The 24,459-nt window shown below is 41.9% G+C and overlaps 1 protein-coding gene across 1 annotated transcript; it reads right to left on the bottom strand.

The window, feature by feature from the left end:
- Positions 1–1,151: 1,151 nt before the first annotated feature.
- On the bottom strand, positions 1,152–23,867 carry Hacd1 (3-hydroxyacyl-CoA dehydratase 1). The gene is given in 8 exon segments (XM_021658285.2): positions 1,152–1,327; positions 3,945–4,123; positions 8,876–8,997; positions 12,606–12,694; positions 12,771–12,789; positions 12,955–13,072; positions 23,533–23,718; positions 23,720–23,867. Coding segments are annotated over 8 exon segments (858 nt in total). The 5' UTR covers positions 23,782–23,867; the 3' UTR covers positions 1,152–1,244.
- Positions 23,868–24,459: the final 592 nt, after the last annotated feature.

The following is a 24,459-nucleotide window of genomic DNA, read 5'->3' as shown; positions in this document are numbered from 1 at the left end:
TTGTCACACGTCGGCTGCAAGTACACACAGAAAGAGCACCTACATCTGCACAGCTACAGTAGGAAACAGGTTCCTTCTCTTACCACAGCTACATCTGCTCTCAACTAGACCAGTAAATCAGCTTATTTTAGCATCAGAGGGAAGCCTTTAAAGACCCTATGTAATTAAAGCGAAAGTGAAGAACGCCAGTAAGTCTTTCTCCTAAACAGGGGGTCAGTGGCTTTATCATGAGACTTTCACTCCCCTGTGTGACTCTGAATAAAACGAATGTTTCAGGAGACAGCGCGAAATGCTTAGTTATAAAGCACCACAAAGGACTTTCATACCATGGTTCTATAAGCTAATTCTACAGGTGATAGCAGCTATCTCAATCAAATATCTAGAAACAATTAATATGATCAGATTTTTCTACTAGCCGGTAGGCAAAATAAATGCCTGCAATTTGTCTAAAATTTGTCTTAAAATCCTTACAATTGAGAAAGCTGTTCTTGAGTGACTAATGCAAAAGAAAGTTAGTTTGCTCAATAAACAATTTCAACAGTCTAGAAGGATCTTCAATAGATATTTTTCTGGGGCTGAGAATGCCCCTCGGTGACAGAGCACTTGCCTGGAGTGCCCAGGGTCCTCGGCTGTGTGTCTCCACCAGCCCCAACCTCTCCCAAAGAAAAGAAAATGGTTACCAACTATGGAATTTACGTGAATATTTTTATGTTTCTACTTTACATCAAAAGCTTACTACAGAAAATTATGTCTACGCTTTCAGATATTAATATTAATCTGAAATGTTCCCCTACTCTTTGAAACAATGGACTAGGGTTGTAATACATTATCAATCAATTTTTACATTTTTGTATTGGCTTTCAGTTATAAGTAAAATATAAATGCCATTGGCAGGTACCATGTTAAATTAAACCAATTTCTACCTATTGATTTTGAAGGCCTTGGGCATATTTTGTACAAAACTTTAGTAAAGGTAACAAAAATTCCTTTTCCCAGGTAATATATTTAACTGTTTTCTAAATGACTCATCCTCACCCATCACCTACCAGTTCAGAATATTTGCAGCTTTCAAAAACAGATGCAGCACAATACAAAGAAAATACTGGCAAACACCATGCTTTTCCTTATATTTCAAGAGACAATACAATTCATGGTATTTCACGAAGTTGTTTATTCTTGTTATTAAAACTTGGACTCAAGTAATCCGGTTTTTCAGGAAAAAGCACCTTGTTTGTAGGGATCATTTAATCGTCCTTTTCTACAATCACCTCACCATGAAGCACCTTTCTTCTTTGACGTAACATATGAAAATAGAGTTGAGGAAACACTTAATTGGAAAAAGAAAACAAAGAAGGATAAGGCATTGCTTTAAACTGCTTGAACCTGTAAAACACGAGAGTTCAGCACTTTATGCATGACTACTGCACACACAACCCACCCCGGTGCTCATGGCGCTCCATAAAAGCAAAGAATGAAGCTCACATGCTATGTAATACATAACCGAGGGAGGTTTCTCTGTCATGCCGAGTTCATATACCTTGATAAATATATGCTCCACAAGGACCTAGATGGCCATGTTTGTTTTCAGAAATCAGTAACACAGAACTATATCAGAACCAAGGACAGCAGCCCCACGCTGCCTGCTTTCCTCTGTTCTGTTAACTCCATCTGGCTCCAGAGCACCCACACGCATATGCATGTAAATGTCCCAACCGCATCCTTATGCCATACCCACTACGAACAGCGGCCCATACTCCCAGAACAACACACATTAGTGACGGTTACCCTTGGATCGGGAAAGAGGCTGGCCCTGGGCTATGCTCCCAGAGGTGGTGCCTAGGGAAGGACCAGAACAGGGTCCTGATCTGACACTCCCACAGCTGGCCTAGGGGCTTCTGCCATGCACACATGCAAGCATGTGCACAGAAAATACCAGTGGGGTGCATGATTATCTGTGCAGCCAATTTGAAGAAAATTTTGAACCAATATGAATCAAGACTTCCAATCCCAGCGAAGAGGCTGGTGGCTGCACAAGCACATGCAAGCTATCAAGTCCAAATGTAAAAACATCCCAGAATAACCAAGCCAAGGAAATCCATCACAAAGACTTCCAACGTCTTCTTCAAGCAACCATCATCAACATATATACCACTGTTGATGGTGTTTTCAAAAATCACTTTTTTAAATTTAGGTCAAACACTCCAAGAACACAGAATGGCTTTGTTTTTGTTTTTGTTTTTGTTTTTAATTTATGTCCTTCGTATCTTGATAAATGAAGTCATATTATATCTTTGGGTCTAAACATTCAGGTCATGTACATTTAAAGCAAAAGAGTAATCATGAGGAATTTTCCCATCAAATCCCGAGCAGTGTAATAGAAGGCACTTCCTCCTCGGACTTTTAAAACTGTTCACTGAAATTCTCCCATCTGGAAAGCCCTCATTGGTGAGTGAGAAATACAACTTCTCAGCACTAAAAGAGGTACTCAAAGGTTACTTTTTTTAAAGATTGATTTAGTTATTTATACAGTATATAGTATTCTGCCTGCATGTGTGCCTGTAAGCCAGAGATAGGGCACCAGATCACAGTATAGATGGTTGTGAGCTACCATGTGGTGGCTAGGAATTGAACTCAGGAACTTTGGAAGGACAGCAAGTGCTCTTAACCTCTGAGCCATCTCTCCAGCCCCCAAATGTTACTTTTAATTATCAAAGTAAAACCAATAGATATCTCTACTAATATCAGTAAGGGTGTGGAAACACGGGCCTCTGACAGACTGATCTCAGGCAACTGGTTCTTCAGGGAGCACAATGAGCTAGGTACTATGAGCTAGAAGTAGCTACCGGCAGAGGTCAGACCTACAACTCTGAGGACGCCTGAAAGGCAGGCGTTCAGAGGTTACAGGTTTGACCCTTCACATCATTCTCTAAAGAGCTTGGTGTCTATGGAATAACCTCAGAGGTCACAGGGGAAGTGACCACAGGCTATGTGAGCTGATTCTGCTTGCGGCATCCTGCCCCTACCTAGACTCCTATAAAGCCAGGAGTGTGACAGCATCCGTCCATCTTCTTAGCACCAGCACTGGCTAGGTGCTAAGTCAGGCTAATGTGGGAAAAGACAAGGAAGAAACATCCTCCGAATTCTGTTTCTGTTTTGGTTTTAGAAAAGCTCCAAAGTTGGTGCTCTCATGGACCAGCCAAACCACATGCACATCCCCATGAAATAAGAAGCCTGATGGCCTGTCTGCGGAGAGCTCAGACTCTGTAAATTTCTCTTTCCGCCTTCTACTTCCCACTGACACCCCTTATTTTATTGAGAAGACAAATGAATTTTGTCTCCCTCTTTTATTTGCTGCTAGTGACTGACAAACAAAAAATCAACTTAAAAGTATATCACTACTAGTGCCTAAAAGAAGAGAACAAAGTCTCATGAATGCGTTGAAACTGCTGAAAGGTGGTGAGAAATTAGTGGAGAGGCTGAATAATTCAACACAGTTTACGAAAAGCAGCTTTATTTCTGTCAAGTACATGAAACAACACAAATAAGACTAAAAAGCACTTGTAATAAGACTCCATGTGTGGCAAACGGATAAAAACGATCTCAGGTTTTCTTGATAGAATGCATATGATTCACACACAGAAACCTAGTGCTTGTCAATGGTCCTACAAATGCACACTTTTGAAATGATGTCATTTTTGTTTTAACTATACCAAGCATATTTAAATGCTTTTGAGAAAGCAATCCCCTGAATATTAATTCACTTACCTTTTCACATACTCAGTAGAATTTTTTTTAAAAACCTGCCTCACTTCCCTTTAGTTATTCTGAAGATAGATGTGTTAATGTATTTCTCATTTCCCCTTACTTTTTAAATTAGTTTATCGTGGTTTCCAAACACTTGCATATTATGCATTAAATCAAAGTACTAACAAGCCTATACTTACATGGTATATATGAGGCCATGGTTATGAGAAGAAAATAGTAGTAGTCAAAAGAGACATTGTATTTGTTAGGAAGCCTGACTGAAAACATTCCTGATTTCTTCACGTAAGGCAAGGCAGCATATATTGTGAGAAGTTCCCCAGCAACTCCGACAGGATATAAGATGATAAAAAAATTATATCTGGAGAAAAAAAACAAGACCGAGATTATTTTTCTAAAACGATTATTGTATTTTATATCACAGCACTTCTATTACTATCATATTTTAACTTGAAAATCGCTCTGTATGCATTTACAATATAGCATATAGGTTGTTGATTTAATCAGATGCTTGTTAATCTCTGATTACTATCTATTACTATCATTCTATTACTTCTTTTACTTCTATTACTATCATATTTTAACTTGAAAATCGCTCTGTATGCATTTACAATATAGCACATAGGTTGTTGATTTAATCAGATGTTTGTTAATCTCATCCTTTTCCTAACAGTAATTCCTATTTTCAGTGACAACACAAGAATAAAATAAGAAATCAGTTTACTCTACACTGTATTAAAATATTTTTATAATTTATTTTAAAGTCTATACAGGTTTTCTTTGTTTGTTTTGAGATGTGGAACTGTTGTACTGGCCAGGTTGGTCTCGAATTCCTCCCGAATTCCTCCTGGCCTCAAGTGATCTCCCTGCTCCAACCTTCAAGTAGCTGACGTCACAGAGGAGACAGCATGCCCAACTGTACACTTGTTTCATTTAACTGGTTTTTTTTTTTAATTGCTTATTTGAGATATCTAGTCATAGCTGTTCCTTTTCCCCCTATAGCTGGTTATTTACTGGTGAATGATGAGCCTTAAGAAGGCCAATTAGAACCCTACTTTGATACTTTCACCTTCAAGTGACTAAAGCAGGTATTTTAGGTTATTTGGAAAACTGCGATTACTGATTAAACATACTTACTACTGCAGAAAACTGACAGCTCAACTTCAACCACCAGCCACCGGTAATTAACACACGGTACACAACCACCTTCACAGCAAGCAGAATTTTTATGAAAAAGTCATCTGTGTTTCATTTAACCCCTAGCTGACATGAAGAAATATCTATAAAGAAAAGTCATGTAATTCAGATGGTGCAGTGCTTGCCAAGCATGTACCAGGGCTGAGTTTGATCCCTGGCATTGCATAAACCAGGCATGGTAAAGTACACCTGTAATGCCTTTGGAGATAGAGACAGGAGAGCATAAGTTCAGAGCTGTCTTCCACTAGACACAGAGTTCAAGGCCAGCCTGGCATACACAGTACTGTGTGTGTGTGTGTGTGTGTGTGTGTGTGTGTGTGTGTGTGGTGGGAGTGGGGAGGGAGGACAAAGAGAGATACAGAAAAAGAAGACAAGAGAGAGGGAGAGAGAGAGATGGTAGGTAGAGAAATGATAGAGACATAGATAGGTAGATAGATGCGATAGATAGATAGATAGATAGATAGATAGATAGATAGATAGATAGATAGATAGATAGATAGCCAGCCAGACAGGCAGATAGATAGACAGGCAGATAGATAGATAGATAGATAGATAGATAGATAGATAGATAGATAGATAGATAGATAGATAGATAGATAGATAGATAGCCAGACAGGCAGATAGATAGATAGATAGATAGATAGATAGATAGATAGATAGATAGATAGATAGATAGATAGATAGATATAGATAGATAGACAGACAGTACAAAGATTGCCTCCTTCCCATGTCCTACAGACATATAAGAAGATGAGGGCGGAGTTACAGAGAAAGAGGGGAAGAGCCAAATGCTGTTCCTACTTATTCTGCTCTTGCTGTTGCTGTTCTCTTCACCGACTTGTATACTTTTATATTATTTAAATAAACATTTTTCCACTTTACCTTTTAAAATCCTATAGCCAAACATTTTATAATCTTCTTTCAAGCAATATGCATAATCTATTTTTTTTTTACCCTGATGAAGGTCTCTAGTGATTTTTTTTTTTTAATAGTATTTTCACTCTCAGGCTGGTAAGATGAGACAGTTGGTAAAGGTGCTTTCTGCAAAGCCTGACAACCTGAATTCAATCCCCACGACCCACATAGTGAGTGAAGAAAACTAACTCCCCCTAAACTTGTCCTCTGACCTTCACAGGAGCATCTGGGTTATGCAAGGACCCCAAAACACACACAAACACACACCACAAATCAATCAAGAAAATGTAACTAATTTTTTCTTTTTTTTCTTCTTTGTTTTGTTTTCCCTGTTTTGTTTTTTGAGGAGACAGGGTTTCTCTGTGTAGAGTTGGCTGCAGACCTGACTGACCTCAAACTCACAGAGATTTACTTGCTTCTGCCTCACGAGTGCTGGCATTAAAGGTGTGTGCTACTACCATCTGGCCATCACTCTTAAATTAAATAGATAACATTTAAAAAACAAGTTGAAGTTTGAGGCCAGCGTAGTCTACAGAGCAAGTTCCAGGACAGCCATCTCTACACAGAGAAACCCTGTCTTGAAAAAAACAAACAAACAAAATAATTGAAAACCTTAAGTTCATTGAAAATTCATAATGAGATGGAGGTACATTGTGCAATTTATTTTACCTTACTTATACTAACTATGGGAAGCTTTGCTACCTTGGAGATCCTAATTGTTACCTACAATTTCTTAGAGAAAATGTATTCCTGAAATTAAAATGAAAATATAACCCAACATAAAATTATTTAGGAACACTTGCAACTCATAAATAGAATCAGGTCAAACTATAAATAGGAATCCATTTCTAAAACAAAGTTTGATTTGAGAATAATAACTTCCACATTTAAACCTAAATATGAATATTATTTTAACTTTGTTAAACAAAGTTGAAAAATATATTTAGATATTGAAATTTTCAAGAGAGTTTGGACATGAAACGTAATTATTAATGATGATGGTGGACACGGTGGTACACACTTATAATCCCAGCACTCAGGAGGTAGAAGCAGGCAGATCTTTGTAATTTTAAGAACTGCCTGGTCTACATAGTAACTTCTAAGCCAGCCAGAGATACACAGTGAGACTCTATCTTAACAAAAATATTATTGATGATTATAATAAATGGTATATGTATTAGGACATATATTTCAATGTTGAAGGATTTCATGTAAAACCTTTTGTTGCTGTAATTGTTAGACATGGCCTCACACAACACAGGCTTGGCTTTGAATTCACTATGTAGTAGAGGCTGGCCCTGAATTCCTAATCTTCTGCCTCCACTTCCCAAGAGCTGGGACTAGAGGTATGCACTGCCATTCCCAGATACCAAACCCTTAACACTGAAGAAATGACAAAGGACTTCAACACAGCAAGCTGAAACATGAAATAGCATTCTGTACTTTTCTAGAAATGTGTAACATGCAAATACATTGCAAACAAGAAAGTCAGGAGATACTACATAGGCCTGACCTATACAAACACTCGGCGCAGCTACCTTCTTCAAGGAAACTGTGTGAGTGCGGTTCATGAACAGAGGAGATGTGCTGAGTTAGTATGTGTAAAAGAAACAGAGGTTCCAAAGGTTACCATGGAAAATGGAAATGACATGAGCTCTAAGCCTAGGTACAACTGCATGCAAAGCTGCAGACCTCTTCAAAGACCTAACCCTTAACTGTGAACACGTTTTCACATAGAATAGAGTAAAATGAACCTATCACACAACAGTGCAGCCTGCTTAAAACTAATGATCAATCAAGACATAATTTTAGAGCTTTTTATTGAATGCAAAATTGTAAGTCACAAGTGTCTGAAAAGAAACCAGAATATTTTAAAAAGTCTAAGAGTCTCAAAATTACAATCAGCAATGACACCCCTGTGTAATGGGATTATAAATAATTTTTAAAGTTTCATTTTCTTGTTACGTATTCATATATTCTAACTTAGTATCATTAAACATGTATGATACATGAGTTTTAATAAAAAGAGTAATCATCTAAGAAGACATTAGGTTTTAATATATGGGAACCTAGAGCAAGTTCTAGCAGCTAGCAATTAAGCTTGTATTAACACAAATGTCAGAGCTTGTTCTGTTTTTAGACAGGTCTCTCTATGTAGTGCTGGCAGTCTTGGGGCTTACTAGTTTGACAGGGATGGCTTTGAACTCACAGAAACCCATCTGCCTCTTCTTTCCAAGTGCTAGGATGAAAGGCATGTGTGACCATCCAGGCTTAAATATCAGTTTTTTTTAAAAACAGAAACAAGATATACGGTATTGTCTCTAATACCTTGTGGCGTTATTTATAGTATCAGGAGGCTGGGAAGGACACTTTGTGGCAGTACTCAAGTACGAGAGTTGAAGTGCAGGACTGACTTCCACTCGTGCTGATTTGAAAACGTACAAAAGAGAGGCTGCCTCAGCAGTGAAGAGTGCTTGCCGGTCTTGAGGACCGGTTTGCTTCCAAGCACTCTCATCAGAGGGTTCACAAACACCTGTAACTACAGTTCCAGGGGAATCAATGCCGCTGGCCTCCAAGGACACCTGCACTCCCACACAGCACACATGTACGTACATAATTAAAAATAATAAAACTAAATCTTCACATAATAATATTTGAGCAATCAGCTCATTTTGAGTAAACTCTATTTATGTAATTCCCCAAAATGTATATAATACTTTCCAAAAGATAAAAATAAATGACCAACTGAGCTTACTCAAGGATATGATGCATGGGGATATTACTTAGGGACAGAATTTTACATGAATATATTTTGGTATTGTTATTTGCCAATGACCATTAAAGTTCAGCTTTCAGAACACATGTTAGAACAGCGCTGGTGACTCAAGCGGCAGCATTCTGGCATCATGGAGCTGTGACACAACTTTAACTCTTATGTTAGCTCAGCACACGAAGTCAGCATGCACAGGGCGTGAGGAGCTAAAAGGCAAGACAATGCCACCTGGCCCATTTAATGAAGTGCGGCAAGTGGTCGAGAAGACTGAATGTGTAGAAGGAATAGCGAGTGATCTCGGTCACAGTCCAGGAAACCAGAAAAAGCACCACACTCTCTTCGTTCTGGATCTGCAGATTGGAGAAAGCCACAGTGCTGTTCAACCTCTGTTCTTTTGCTTGAAGAGATACACATTTTTTCCTGTTATTTACTGCCTTTTATTATAATGGAAGACAGAGCACAATGAAGTCACCATCATGCGATTGGTTATATATGGGGAACGTAACTACGTCCTGGAGTTGGAGTGGCTGACTCCTTACTGATATTCCCCCTCATTCCTCAGTCCAGCTGTAAGTGTAATGACTATCCTAGGACAGCATCATTGCCTTGGAAGCTGAATGGGAGCAATTTATCCTTCGAACTTCCTGCTAGTCATCAAATACACAAACTCCACCGTGGTACTGTAGCAGTCTGAATGAGAATGGCCCCACAGGCTCATAAATTTAAAGCTTGAGCCCCTATTGGGGCGACTGTTTCGGAAGGAGTGTAAGATACTGAGATAAGGCCTTGTTGGTGTAGGTGTGGCCTTGTTAGAAAAGGTGTGTCACTGCGGGATGGGTTTTCAAAAGGCCATGCCAGGTGCTCTCTCTCTTTCTCTCTCTCTCACTGCCCCAGCACTATGCCTGTCTGCTTCCTGCCATATGTTAATGGACTAAACCTCTGAAACTGTAAACAAAATTCCAATTAAATGCTTTCTTTAATAAGACTAGCCTAGGTCATGGTGTCTCCTCCCAGCAATAGACTAGCAACTAAGACAGATACCAACTCTAATCTGGCCATTCATCTTTGTCCCTAACATTTGTATTTCAATCCCAGCCTTGTCATGCCTCAGCTGGACCATTACAGCTATTTCCTAAATCGGTTTTCCATTTCTTTATTCTCCTCTCACATCAACATTTTCTTAAAAATAATACGAAGCTGATGATGATGATGACGAAATCAGTAAGTCATGGTTTGAAACTTAACATTGGTCTCTCATTGCTTAACAGGCTAAAGAGGTAAATTCTAGCACCTGAATACTCCATGAAGGTCCTTATAAGCGGGGCTCAGAAACCTCAGAAACTCCAGCTGCAGTGACTGAGCTCTCTCTCTCACTGCGGTGAAGCCATACTTTGTATTAATTCCAGACTATGCTTGGAACTTCTGTGTCTTTACATGTGCTGATCCCTCTAAGTACTGATTCTAATCCAAAACCCCCTCTCGTCTCTAAGACCCGGCTGGTAGGTAACAGTCCCTGCATACTTTCCTGTTATGGGTTGGAAGTAAAGTGTTCCCATACGCTCATGTGCCCAACACGCCAGGTGCTGGCATTGCTTAGGGAAGTGATGGGTACTAGCAGTGGGACGGCAACCAGCTCGAGGACATAGTTCTCTGGGGAGCCCTGGCCCCTTATTCTTTCTGCCTCCTGTCTACTCTGCTATGAGCTGAGTAACTTGTGCCACGTTCCTGCTGCCAGGATGCTCCCCCTCCCCGTGGCACCAAAGACTACGTACTGAAACGTCTAAGACCATGTCTACAATTAGTCTTTCACCATTACGTTGTTCATGTCAAACATATTGTCACAGTGATTCAGTCTAACCTCTCATACCTGCTCAGCTACTTGCTCACTTTCCCATTCAGACATTACTTTTGGATTAAGAGTCATCAGTCTGAATTGAAATTTTTCTCACTCTTTTTGTTTGTTTGTTTTTGTTTTTGTTTATTTTTCAAGAGTGGGTTTCTCTCTGTAGTGTTGGCTGTCCTCAAACTAGCTCTGTAGACCAGGCTGGCCTCAAACTCAGAGATCCGCCTGCCTCTGCCTCCTAAGTGCTGGGATTAAAGGTGTGAACCACCACCACTTGGCAAATTTTTCCTCACTCTTATACATCAGTCAGTGCTTGGCTTTCATATACCTTGTGTGTGGAAGCCTTCAATCACATCCTAGAAGAGACTAAACTCTTGTTATATAATGTAATGCACACTGTGCTCTTGTCTCAAAGCCCATAAACCCAATGCAATGAAATCAGCATTTGCCTAGCTTCTTATTTAGCTATTCTCCATCACAGGCCGCCCCAGATGGTAAGAAACACCTTGGCATTGCTGACAGCCACACCCTCAGCAGCATCAGGCACCAAGTGGCTGCACTCTGCTACCTCCTGCATGACCAATGTGCCCCAACATCCAGCACATCAAGCAATAAATGCTGGTTGAATTAATTAAGGAGTTGTTGGTAAGTGTCAATGGAAAGCTACTGTTTGACAAAATCAAATAGTAAAATCAAGGGATAGAACCTCTGGGGGGGATGAAAAGACCAGGGGGTCCTTTTCCCCTTAGGGATCTAACTTCTCTTTAACAGTTCCTCTCTAGGTAGCACTATCTGGTTGTCTTTCTCCTCCCTCCTTCTTCTCTGTAGTTCTAGCTCATTTATTATATTCATTCACTGTCTAGAGTGATCTTTCTGCTGTTCTGTAATTGTGGCAGTCTTGCCTTTCAACTGTAAGCAACTTCAGTGAAGCCTTGATCTGTGTGTGAGGTGTGCACTTAGCCCTGTCTGTTCTGCAATCCTGATTAGGGATAGGTGGTTCAAGTAAACTGAGAGAACGATCCCAGTCAAGTGCAGAGTAGTGAGAGGGCACATGGTCAGTGATCTGTCCCCACACTGACAAGAGGCCAGCGAGGCTCAGAGGAAATGGAGAGGAGGTTAGGTGGCAGTCCCAAAGCACAGAGGAGACAAGAAAGGAATCTACGGGATGGAAAAGTGGCCAGGGATCTGTCCTCAAGTGGACAGGAGACTACAGAGGCTGTCAAGAAGGTCAGAAGGGTTGAGCTGAGAAATGTTTCTGACATGGGTTTAAAAGGTCCAGCGTCCTCAGGGAGACTTGCATAGTGCTTGTTTTGTCTACACGGTTGAAACAACTAATTAGATTCAGTAATTAAGTCTGCCTCCTGTCACGCCTCCACAAATAATGTGTCTATTCTTCTCTAAGTTCATCAACCTCAACTTTCAAATTTTATTTTAATTGGTAAATTAAAAATGCTTATATTTATGGTACATAACATATTGCGCTGAAACATGTATGCATTACAGAATGGCTGAGTGAAATTAATTAACTTACACTTTACCCTGGCACAGTTCTCATTTATTTGGGGTAAACACTTAAAATCTTTACTGTCAACAATTTTCAAGCAGACATTGTCAACAGCTACAGTCACCCCATCCAATAGTTCTCTTAAACCTACTCTCCCAGATTGAGATTTTGTATCTTTGGATTTAAAAAGTACAACTTTTGATTCGGTGCTTTTTGGTTTGTTCAGATGTGTGGAACTACAGTTACTATTGCCTGTTGTAATAATGCCTTGTACTAAACAAGGAAAAGCCTGTGAGTCGTTCACAGTGACAACCTCAAAGACTAAAAAAAATAATGACTTGGGTTAAAAGGAAACATAATAGGAAAGAAAACTGCAGTTGGATGGAAATGCGTGTTTACCCTAACATCTGGAAAACACAGGAGGGGAGCTGTTCTGTAACAGAAGATAACAACACTGCCCATTCTACATGAGTGGAGAGTGAGATTCAAAGGCCACCTTCTCTTTACCCCACCATTCTGCTCCCCAAAACACTTCAGTGATAATACTTTAGGTCTCTAAGAAGGAAAAGCTTCCCTGTGGCTCAAGTAGACAACATGTCTGCATCACTTACGGGTTTTATACTGTGAGTAATGAGCCATACCATGAAGATTCTTGAACTCACTTGGACCCCGGTCACAAGCACAGAAGTGGGTACAATTCCTGGAAGATAAAACAAGTCAGTGGTTTCCTTAAAGGCAGCTTATAACAATAGTATAAAATTCAAGCCAAAACTTACCAATTAGACAGTGGACTACCTGTAGAGAAATGGAGAAAGCACAGTCAATAATATGAACACTAAACACTCAGCAGGGATAGCAAACAAGCCCATAGGTATTATGCAATTAGCAAATTAGTATTCACATTGTTCAATTGAAGTATTTCCAAATAAACACCACAGCAGACATATTGAAAAAACTTACCTCAAGCAAAGCAAATGTTTGGAAAAATTTAAGTGTCTTCTGAATGCTTTTATATAAACCTCTGTGTGTTCCTTTTTCCATATAAAAGCGTACCATAGCAATAGCTAGAACCAACCACCTAGAGAAAATAAAAGTATTTTACAAAGTTCTACCAACACTAATATTAACGATATGTGCATGCAACTCTAGCAGCATTACTTACTATTAGCAATAGATAAAGGGAGGAAGCAACCAAGATATTGATCACTGACTGAACAGATAGCTTATATGGTCTATGAATACTTTGCTTATGTTTCAACGTCATTCTACTATAGCACTACGACAATCTACAACACCTGAATTCAAGCCCACTTTTTTTTTTTACTCATTTTGTTCCCTGAAATATACCAATATTAGTATTTTAAATTCCTATCCATGACAGTCTTTCCTGCAGGCCCAGAATGTTATTCTGACTTTCAAAACAAGAGACTCCAATACATGCTTATGACATAGATGGACACCTTAGACATTTTCCTGAGGGAAATAAGCCAGTCACAAAAGGGCAAATGCTGGATCCCATTTACATGCAGTACCAAGAGTTATCAGAGGCGGAGGCATGGCAAGACTGGTGGTTGCCAAGAGCTGGGAGAAAGGGCAAACTGGAATTAGTATTTAATGGGTACGGAGTTCTGTTTTGTAGGATGGCGTTAGTGATATGAATGGTGATGACAGCTACACAATCTGTGAATGTACTTAATGCCACAGGACTATAAAACGTTACAGAGTTTAAGATGGTCCATGCCACGTGTGTTTACCACAATTTTAAAAACTCGTTAAACCCCTTGAAAAGAAATGCCAAAACCATGCAATAATATTTGTGTTTTATCATTATCTTAGTCCATTATTTTTTACAAAGAAGCCCAGAGGGAAAGCACAGCAAATGGCCTTCTGTAGAACATACAAGGAGCCCACTACTGACAAAACAGTGGTGGTTTTGTTTTCAGCCCTTAAAACGACTATCAGAAGTAGCCGTGTGTACTCAAAACAAGATGACCAAAGCATTTAATAATTATATAATGCCATAGTACCAGTTACTTCGTATTTCTGTGATCAAACATTCTGATCAAAGCAACTTGGAGAGGAAAGGGTTTGTTCCAGCTTATAGTTCCAGGTCACAGTCTGTCATCCAGGGAAATGGGCGGGAACTGAACCCTAACCCATGGAGGGATGACTTACTGTCCTGTTCCCTTGCTCAGTTGGCATTTTTCTTAATGCAGCCTAGACCCTTGCCTAGGGATGGTACCACCCACTGTGGGCTGAGCCCTTCCATATCAATCATCAATGCCCCACAGACACTTCCAGGCCAATCTGATCTGGACAACTCATCTGTAGATTTTCCCCTCTGTCCAGGCAGCAAGGTGACAATAAACAAACTAACCAGTACAATTGCCAAAATAAAAAGCTGCCAAAAGCTATAGTCAAAAGAAAATACAGCATCTAATTTATATAGGCACACATAGAAATCTTATTAAAAGAATCATTTATTAATTTTCACTAAACAAATCAATGGCTGTGACATAGACAGTCAGATACAGGCTTCTTTCCAAGAGTTGTTGCTGTTGGAAACAGGGTCTTACTATGTAGGCCTGGCTGGCTTCGAAGTCACTATCTAGACTAGGCCGGCCTCAAACTCACAGAGATCTGTCTAGCTCTGTCTTCCGCATGCTAGGAGTAAGGATAGATGCTACCACACCTAGCCAAAAGTTGAATTTTTCAAAGAGAAAAGGAAAGAACATGGATTGACCCTTATCACCTTAAAGATGTATGTTAAAGATGAACTCTCCTCCATGAACTAACACTTACAAGCTACACTTGTGGCCAGTGGCTTTCCGGTACACACATCTCACTTTTCCTGGAGTTCCTGATGGGAGCTAACTTCTTCCTGGTTTCTATCTGTACCCCTAAAGCCTAGGCTTTAAGATAGGGAGGTATCAAAGCGTGCAGTCAAATAGGTTTCTGCACTATATGATTATTATAGTTCAGGGTTTTTTTGTGTGGTTTTTTTTTTGTTTTGTTTTGTTTTTGTTTTGTTTTGTTTTTTCTAAATAGCTTAAATGAGCAGCTCACAACCTGTGGGTTGCAATCCCTTCAGGGGTCCAACAACCCTTTCACAGTGGTCACCTTAGACCACTGGGAAAACACAGATATTTATATTATGATTCATAACAGAAGCAAAATTTACAGTTATAAAGTAGCAATGAAAATAAGTTGATGGTTGGGGGTCACCACAACATGAGGGACTGTATCACAGGGTCACAGCATTAGGAAGATTGAGAACCACTGGCTTAAATGGATTCCTACAAAGACAGCAGTAACTAGTACAGGCTTGACAGAACCAAAGGACAGAATGACACATGCAGGATCGCACTCCCCTGCCCCTGCTCAGCATATGACACAGTGGACAAAATGACACAGAGCCAAGCTAATGTCTATCCACATCGGACTTCTTACAGATTACAGCAAGACAGTAAGCAGATCTTCAGACCTATGTATCAGACATGGCCGCACACTAATGTTTGGTCCTTGCAGTAAGCTTCTGAAAGACTATTTAATTTTACTGCTGAGAAAGCAGGCGCGGGGATAAAGAGCCAAGCCAGCTGAGACACAGAGCCCCCACTAAGTTCACTGAGCTACTGCACTGTTTTGGACTGGCTCCCACTACTATGATTGCAGAATAATCCATGTTTACTTTATATTGTAAAGTCATGGAGAGACTGCTCAAATATGTTGATACTCTGATGTGAAAGAAGTTTACAGGCCACTCTCTCAGATAAAGGCATTAGTTTACTAAGCCTATCACTGAGGACATAGTAGACTGCCTAGTATCCATGACACCCTCAACTCAGTCCTCAACATTGCAAAGTCCCCAAACCTCTGTCCTACCACATCACAGCTTTCTTTGATTCAGCTTATGACCCCACCCTCTATAAGCGCCATTTCTGGAATCAGTACTGAGCTGATCCTAAAACACTGATTGGACAGTGTGTAAAGTACCTTCCCAGCTCAAAATGTAATGACTTTACCAACCTCAGTTCTGTCCCCTACAGTTCTAGTATGAAAATCAAAATGTTAGTGAAGACATTTTCATTTGCATTTTCCATATACCTGTATTTTGGAGAGAGAGAGAGAGACAAAGTTTGACACCTATAAAATTTGAGAGGCAGTTGCTAAGTTAACAAAACAAACAAACAAACAACTGGCAAAGCATTGAGTGTTCTCCACATTTCAAACAGCATATACATGGTGTTTCAAGTTTGGTACTGTCCAATAGGTGGCAGCATAGTACCAGCTATATACTTACATAGCCCAAAACAAATGCAGGTGGAAAGGACCATGAGGGTATTTATTCTGATTCAATCTGTTTTTCAGTAAACGAGGTCAAAACCTTATATTATCTAAACAGAGCTCATTTCTCAATCAACACCTTCACAAAGAGTGCCCGAAGTTTCTCTAAGGGGCCTACATTTAGCAAACTGTGGGTATCAGTTTAGTAATTAAAAAAAAAAAAAAATCCATAAGCAACGGGGATTTCTCCCATTAGGAATTAGTTTGAGGGATGTTCTGTTCGGCTTTGCTTTTAAATGTGTCAGGGATATTGGTTACATAAGCTCAAATAGATTCAGTCCGTCCTTGACAAACCAGATTTTCAAACCAAGTGTGATGGTGCATACGTGTTATGCTGGCATTCCAGAGGCAGAGGGAAGAGGATCACTTCAAGTTCAAGGCCAGTTTGGTCTACATAGCAAGTTCCAGTCCAGCCAGGGCTACATAGTGAGATTGTCCCAAACAAACAAACAAACAAACAAACCCACCCCACCAGATTTTCTTTGGGCAAACCCAAATAAAAACAGTTTCAAAGAGGTTTTCGCTTGCTTGACTCCACCCATTCATTTCACTAATTCATCTTTCAACAAGTATTATTAAGATAGGTAGGTGCTAGATACAGCTGGGATACAGAGTTAATAAAATGTAACTAATAATAATAACAAAAAAGATAGGTAGGTGCTAAGCTAGATGCTGGGGACTAAAGATAAACAGGGCATGATTTCTTTTATCTCGGGCACTAAATTAGCAAGTAAATATAACTGGACGTAACTGTACAAGGAACATACATATGCCAGAACCTACAAAACTAAAGGATGTTTTTGCGTCACTCTGGCTACCTTGAAAAGCTTATCTCTTTCTCCTAGCTATCTTCTAGCATTTCCTTTCCTTTTAGATTTCTTAGACACAACACCTGCTCTTTGAAACACTTGGTTATCTATGTTCACATCTCCTTTGGAAAACTTCTATTAAAATATTTTCTATAAAGCAGTTTCAGACTTACACAAAGTTACAGAGAAGGAGGAAACGATGCCACCATGTGCCTGTCACTCAGCTTCAAGGAAGACTATGCCCTGGTCAATCTTGTTCCACCAAATATTTATACTCTCTTATACTCCCCTGATTTGAATTAGACCCATGATACTCTCTAACACGGTCTTTAATGTCTTATTGCATGCCTCTAAAATTATTATCTTTATAAGTGAAACTATAACCTCAGTATCCTACACAAAACAATAGCTTCTGGCTGTCATAAAACACTGAGGGGCTAGTAAGATGGCTGAAAAGGTGCCTACCACTGTAACTGGAGTTAGTTGTTTTGTGGGTTCTTCCGTCCTTCTCCATCCCTTTTCTCCCACCCTTTCAACCCCTTAACACTAGATGTGTGTGTGTGTGTGTGTGTGTGAGAGAGAGAGAGAGAGAGAGAGAGAGAGAGAGAGAGAGAATACAGATCCCTAGAAAGAAGAGATCCCTGAATAAAGTCAGGGGTGGGAAAGAGGGTGTTGAGTTTCTTGGGGCAAGTTCGATCTTCACTGTCAGGATATCTAATTTCTTCTTGATTCTTCTTTGTGCATAACTACTTAACAAAGCAGGACCAACAACAAGCAACAATCGACCACACCTCTCAGGACCCTAGCATTTACATACCCTCTGAAAATCTCCCAGAATTCCAATCACAGAAACTAAATGCAGTTGGCAAAACCATGCCTCTGCCAGAGCACCAGGCAAAGCATTGTCAGCTGTTGCACACCTGGGATTTAAATGAAACATATTCTTATAATATTTCTGTGTGGTTTAAAAGAAAACAAAATTCCAGAATTCTCACTACATATTACTGGACTTGATGAAACTCAATTTGATTTCTGGAACTCACACGGTGGAAGGAGAGAACTGACTCCTGAACATTGTCCTCTGACCACATGAACATCAGTGTGCACACATGCATGCATACACATATATGCATACCCCATTAAGTATTATTTTAATTAAAAAGAAAATATGAAGCTAAGCTATACATTTCCTTTATTATCTCTTTTTTTATTTTTTTTAAATCAGGATTCACATACTCTAATAATCTGGCATTTCTCTTGTTACTCTTGAATCCACAGGTCTCCTTATTCCCTCCCCCTTCCCTTTATCTCTTTCTTTCATGTTATTTGTTGAGCACTGGGTGGCTGGGCCTGCAGAGGGTCCCACTGTCTAGATCTTGCTAATTGGATACTTCAGATCATTTGCTATATTCTGCCTCCTACATGCCTAGGAATCCACAGGTAGTTCTAGCGGCTCCCTCAGACACTGGCAAGGCTCGATAACATGTTGTTTGGTGTGTTTCTAAAGGCACAAACCATTTCTGGCTGTTCTTTCTTTTTGAAATTTCTTCTTTGTACCTCCTTTAACAATTAGGCTTCCAGAAGAGATAGCCTCCAATTCTTACACAGCTGTGCTTGCTCCTTCTCCTCCTCCTCTTCTTCCTCCTCCTCCTCCTCCTCCTCCTCCTCCTCCTCCTCCTCCTCCTCCTCTTCCTCCACCTCCTCCTCCTCCTTCTTCTTCTTTCAAGACAGTTTCTCTTTGTAGCCTTGGCTCAACTTGCTTGGCAGACCAAGCTGTCCTCAAACTCACAGCAATTCACTTGCCTCTGCCTCCCCCAATGCTGGGATTACAGGCGTATGCCACCACATCTGGCTCACAGCTGTGCTTTCATATATGATACATTAACACCTCCTAATTGCATTTCCTGAACTAAATTCCTACTTTCTTTTAGAGCCAACACATGACTGCTTTCACTAACTTCAAATAGGCACTCATGACAATAAAGAGTTAAATTGGAAGGTTCATACATAAGATTAGGACCAGCTGCTCTTTGAGAGCCACTGTTCGGAGATGAAAGACAAGCTGCAACCAGAAGATATTTGCAAAGCACAAACCTGGCAAAGGGCTATTTAAAGAATTCTTAAAAGTTACTATTAGGAAACCAAACAGCTCATCAAAGGAAAATAATTGGCAAAAGATTTGAACAGACATTAAACCCAAGAAGACATACAAGCTTGCCAGCAACTAAGCCCATGAAAACATATCTAGTATCATTGGTCACGAACTTGAAAATTAAATTCACACTGAGAATATACAATATATGTACTGGACGTGGTGGCTAGTTTTGTGTCGAATTTGACACAGGCTAGAGTCATTTAAGAGATGGGAATCTCAACTGAGAAAATGCCCCCATAATGTCAGGCTATAGGCAAGCCTGTATGGCAGTTTCTTAATTAGAGATCAATGGGGAAGGGCCAAGCCCATTGTGGATGGGGTCACCTGGGCTGGTGGTTCTGGGTTCTACAAGAAAACAGGTTGAGAAAGCCATGAAGAGCAAGCTAGTAAGCAGCATCCTTCTGTTATCTCTGCATCAGCTCCTGCCTTCATGATCCTGCCCTGTTTGAGTTCCTGCCCTAACTTCCTTCAATGATGAACAGTGATGTGGCAGTGTAAGCCAAATAAACCCTTCCCTCCCAAACTATCTTTTGTGATGGTGTTTCATCACAGCAATAGTAATTCCTACTAAGACACTGGGTGTCTAAAAAGAAGAGCATTGGTCATACCAATGGTTAGCAATGACATGCAGCAACTGCAAGTCTCATTTATTGGTAATGGTAAGGGAAAAAATGGCATAACAACTTGGTAAAAGAAATCTGTGGCTTAAGCCATTAAACGTATGGCTTCTCTGTGACAGAGCTACTGCACTTTTAAATATTTTCCAAGAAAAATTAAAGCATAAATACACACAGAGATCTGTACATGAAAGTTCACATATTTATATATAATAGATGCAACTGGAAATTCCCACCAACAGGTAAATGGATAAACCAATTGCTGTATATCTATTCACTTAATCTACAATCCTTAGCAATATTTGTTATCTAAAAGATATGGCTATTACTCAATATTTTGGGAAATGAAATTTAATTTATTGTTCCATCAAGGCACATTCCGTATATCAGTGAAAAGAAAAATCTCAAATAGTTTCTCTTTTTTCCAAGAAGTGTAATTTCAAATTGATTCCTAGGGATAGGAAATATTATCTTGAAGCAGCCACTGTTCATCAAACACTTCTGCTACAGATGAGAAAACTAAGGGTAAGAGGCCAAACAGCTTATCCAACTTCACTCCACCACAGAGAAATAAAACAGAACCTTTAGTCAACAGTTTCATAGTGTTTACAAAACAAAATCTACACATCAGCAAGGCACCTGTGGCTTTGCAATGGACGGACCAAGCCACCTGTCTATCTGTACTTCAGGGCCACTGTTGTTGCTTAACTGATGTCTTCCAACCTCACATCTCTACACTGATACATGCTGTCTCCTCATCCATGTATGGTAAGCCCTACTTACCCTTCAAAGACCCATTCAAATGCTTTCAACTCCTTCACAGAAGTTTGTAGGAGTCTCCCCTCCCCTCAGTCCTCAGGCACCTGTTTTGTAAGCAATTATCCTATTCTATTTTTATTGAAATTATTGTCAATAATTGCAATTATTGCCCAGGCTGTGCTTCTTCAAAGATGGGCCTGGAATATTTGTCCTATGTTCTCCACTTGACCTAAGACAATACACTAGCATCTATAGCTTCAGAAGTTTTTGTGGAAAAGCAAAGCACAAATGCTCATGGCTCTAGCCAAGAATCTATTACAAGTAAGCCACATATGTACCATAAAAATCCTTCCATCCTTCAAAGGTGTGTCTAAAGCCAATAATTCCCTCGGATCAGGGGAGGAGGGCTGGAAACGTGACTAGTGTCTAACTTAATCTGTGATGGCACATTACTTCTACACAGTCTTATCTAACAATAAAAGCATAATCAGAATGACTCAGTTCAATAGTGAGTGGAAACAGGAGCTTACACAGTAGATACTCATCACCAGTGTTCTAGAAGATAGTCGTTGATTAATTCAGTAAGTACTCATTACTCTCAGGAGCTTACAGTGAAGACTCAGTAAAATATGTGGTATAGTTAAATAACAGTAAGTGGGATGGAGGAAAATCAAGGAGTCGAGATGTGCTAGTATGTCAGTGAAGATGTCCAGGTGAAGTCTCCCTAGGGAGAGAGATTTGAGCATAAACTTGAAGGAAATCAGACAGGCAAATGAAACGTAAGGAAAAAGGAAAGATTATCTATAGGAAGTTGAAAGAATCACATGGACTACTTCATCTGGGTACTGTGTCTTGATAAAAATAACCTTGGACCCTCTCAGTTTAGGATAAGGACTGGCTGGAAGGGGCAGAGCAGGAGCGAAGTGTGAAAACACACAGCATGAGTCATTTTCGTTTCTCTCCTGTGAGGCAGGGGAATCTAGAGAAGTTCACACCAGACAACTCAGTCACAAGAACAAGGGTGACATCGCAGAAAGGGTGAACAGCCTGTGCAAAGATGGAGAGCTTTAAAATGCACACTGAAAACAGTGAGTTGGGGGTCTCAAATGCAAGAAAACTGGAAAGGTAAATTGAGTGTGTTGAAAATGAACTTCAAGGACAGCAGCCCTTAGGACAAGACAGGGTCATTTAAATTTTTTCATTCAAGATTTTGAACTGGGAATGTGCGGGAGTTTTCACTCTTGAAACAGTAACAAGGCCTTAAAAATGGAACGACTGGACAGGGAAGAGACAGCCAATCAAGTACCATAGGGTGGGTTTTCCCAAAGCATTCGCTAACTTGAAGGGACTATCTCAGAGGAGGGGTTGCTCTCTCGGTCCTCAGGGCAACAGGAGAGTGTGCTGGGCACCGAACTGTCTTCCAGCTGTTGGTTCCAGCCTGTTGGTTTCCTGAACTTTCAAAGGTTGTGGAATTCAGGGCAGCAAGAAGATGAAGTTACACAGCGCTGGAGTCAATCTTGGTGGAAATCCATGTCTGACACATTCTGGTTTTGATCTCCAGCCAGTGACTCCAGCAGTCTCTCCACGCCTCACTAAAAAGATATTGTTCTGTAGCCCTCACAGGATTGCAGAAAACTAAAAATGAGATGATATGGCCAAAAGAAGCCCCATAGTCGTGGCACACAGTAACCCAAATAAATTCCTATCTATAAACTACATTTGCTGTTCAGTATTACATAATAGATGATCAACAGAAACATTTGTTAAATAGAACCACCACATTTTTCTACACTTGATCTTAGCCAAGAGGTCGGTTCAATCACACTTCTAAAAAGCTCAGAAACGGTTTAAAATGCTGAACGTTTCCTCACCTTCGTGTAACTTAAAACTTCCGAAGCTATTGAGAAAGACTCTAAAGGCGAGATAGCAAAGGGCATTTTCATAATGGGTTTTCAGTCACCATAGAAGTGATAGCACTTTGAAGACCAATCTTGTATAACCCTAACTTCCGAGTCACACTAAGTTTGGGAGTGAGGGAGGGCAAGGGCGGGGAATCAGAAAAAGATAAGGCCATAACGATGCTGGACACCTGCCCTTTTCCAGGTGTCCCAAAAAAGTCGGAAGAGAACGTGTTTCAGTGCCACGCTTAAAAAGAAACAGTAGGTGAAGAGACCGAGGGATCCGCAGCACCAGGAACCACACGCCCCCCGTCCCGTGTGCGTGTGCACAGCTAGCGGACAGCTCCCGGCTGTAGTGAACAGACCGGGGCTTTCTTCCACAGCAGCCCGAGGCTGCCGGGCCGCAGTCGCCTCCACCGTGGGTCCGCCCTGCATTCCTGCCCCGGTCTATACTTAACCTCCGGCCCGCGCCCCGGGCCGCCGCGCCACGCCGTGCACCGTATTAGGCAATGCCCAGGGAGCCGCGGCCGGCCGCCCCGCCCCGCCCCGCTCCATTCAACCCTGCCGCGCCCCTCCCCCACCGCGCCGCGCGCCCCCGCCGCGCCGCGACCCCCGGGGGCCCCAGCACGAGCGCGATCGCCCGAAGCGCCCTGGGCGCGTGCGCTTCCACCGCCGGCGGCCACATCACGCGCTCCCGCGGCACCGACTTCACCGAGACCCCAAGTGTCCGGCGCGCGCGCTCTCGCTCCGTAAGACGCCCCCCATCGCGCGCCTCCTCCTCCTCGACCCTTGAGTGCTCCCCCGTGCGCTCCTGTTCCACCCCAATGCGCGCGCGCTCGCCGCGGCCGGACCCCCAGCAGCCCCGCGGGCGCGCGCTCCCCGCGTCCCCGAGTCCGGATCGCGGAGAGATGGCAGAACAGCGCGCGGAACGTGGAAAGCCCTTCGCGCGCACGTACCCGGCGGTCATGGCGATATTGTAGAAGGTGAGCCAGGCGGTGGCCAGGAAGCCTAGGCGTCTCCGCTTGCCGGTGGCTTCCTTCTCGTCGCCGGCCTCGGAGGCGCCGTTGGTGCCGTCCTCCTCACTGGACGCCATGGTGACCACGCACACAGGCCTGGAGGAGCAGCGCACAGGAGCGGGAGGGGCCGGCTGAGCGAGCCACAGAAGCGCCGCTGCCCGCTGCCGCCGTCTCGGTCCAGCGCTCCATGTGCGACGCGCGGGGGGTCGGTGCGGCCAGCCCGGCCGCCCGCGAGGGGGAGGAGCGCGCCCCCGGCCGCGCGCCCCGCCCTGGCGCCGCCTCTCGGGAGCGCGCGCTCAGGGCCGGGGCCCAGGGGTGGGCCAGCTGGGGTCACGGCTTGGAGGCAGTGTTGCGCCGAGGAAGAGCTGTCTGAGCTGGCTGCGACCTCTTCCTAGAGAGACGCGGGCGATGAGCGTCCTGGCAGCGGGTGCCCGGCTGGTTTCCTTGTCCAGACAGAGAGAGAGCAACTGGGTGGCAGGGTTTCTGCCCAACAGCAGGATCAAAGACTGAGACTTTTGAGAAGCAGCACCCGCCTAGCCTTGTCCCATGTCATTGCTGGGTCAGATGAGTATATTGGTTTCTAGGGAGCCTGTTCTAAAAGTTGCATGCCAAAGGGAAGCTGGGGATGACTCAAAACACGAATAGGTGCTAGTGTAACGATCTAGAATGTGCTGGACCCTAACTTCTGGTGCATTGGACGGGAATTGAACCCGAGCCTCCTGGGTGTCTGGAGAAAATTCTACCGCTGAACCACCTGCCAAGCACAACGTCAGCTATCACTGGTACCAGGATTCGAGGCCAACTCCCTGGGGCAAATTGGAAAATAGATTATACTGAGGTAAAGCCTGGTAAATATGGTAATAAATA

This window comes from Meriones unguiculatus, chromosome 19, assembly GCF_030254825.1.
Source record: "Meriones unguiculatus strain TT.TT164.6M chromosome 19, Bangor_MerUng_6.1, whole genome shotgun sequence".
NCBI lineage: Eukaryota > Metazoa > Chordata > Mammalia > Rodentia > Muridae > Meriones > Meriones unguiculatus.
The sequence above is the reverse complement of the archived record's forward strand: the minus strand, read 5'-3'. Positions and strand labels throughout refer to the sequence as shown.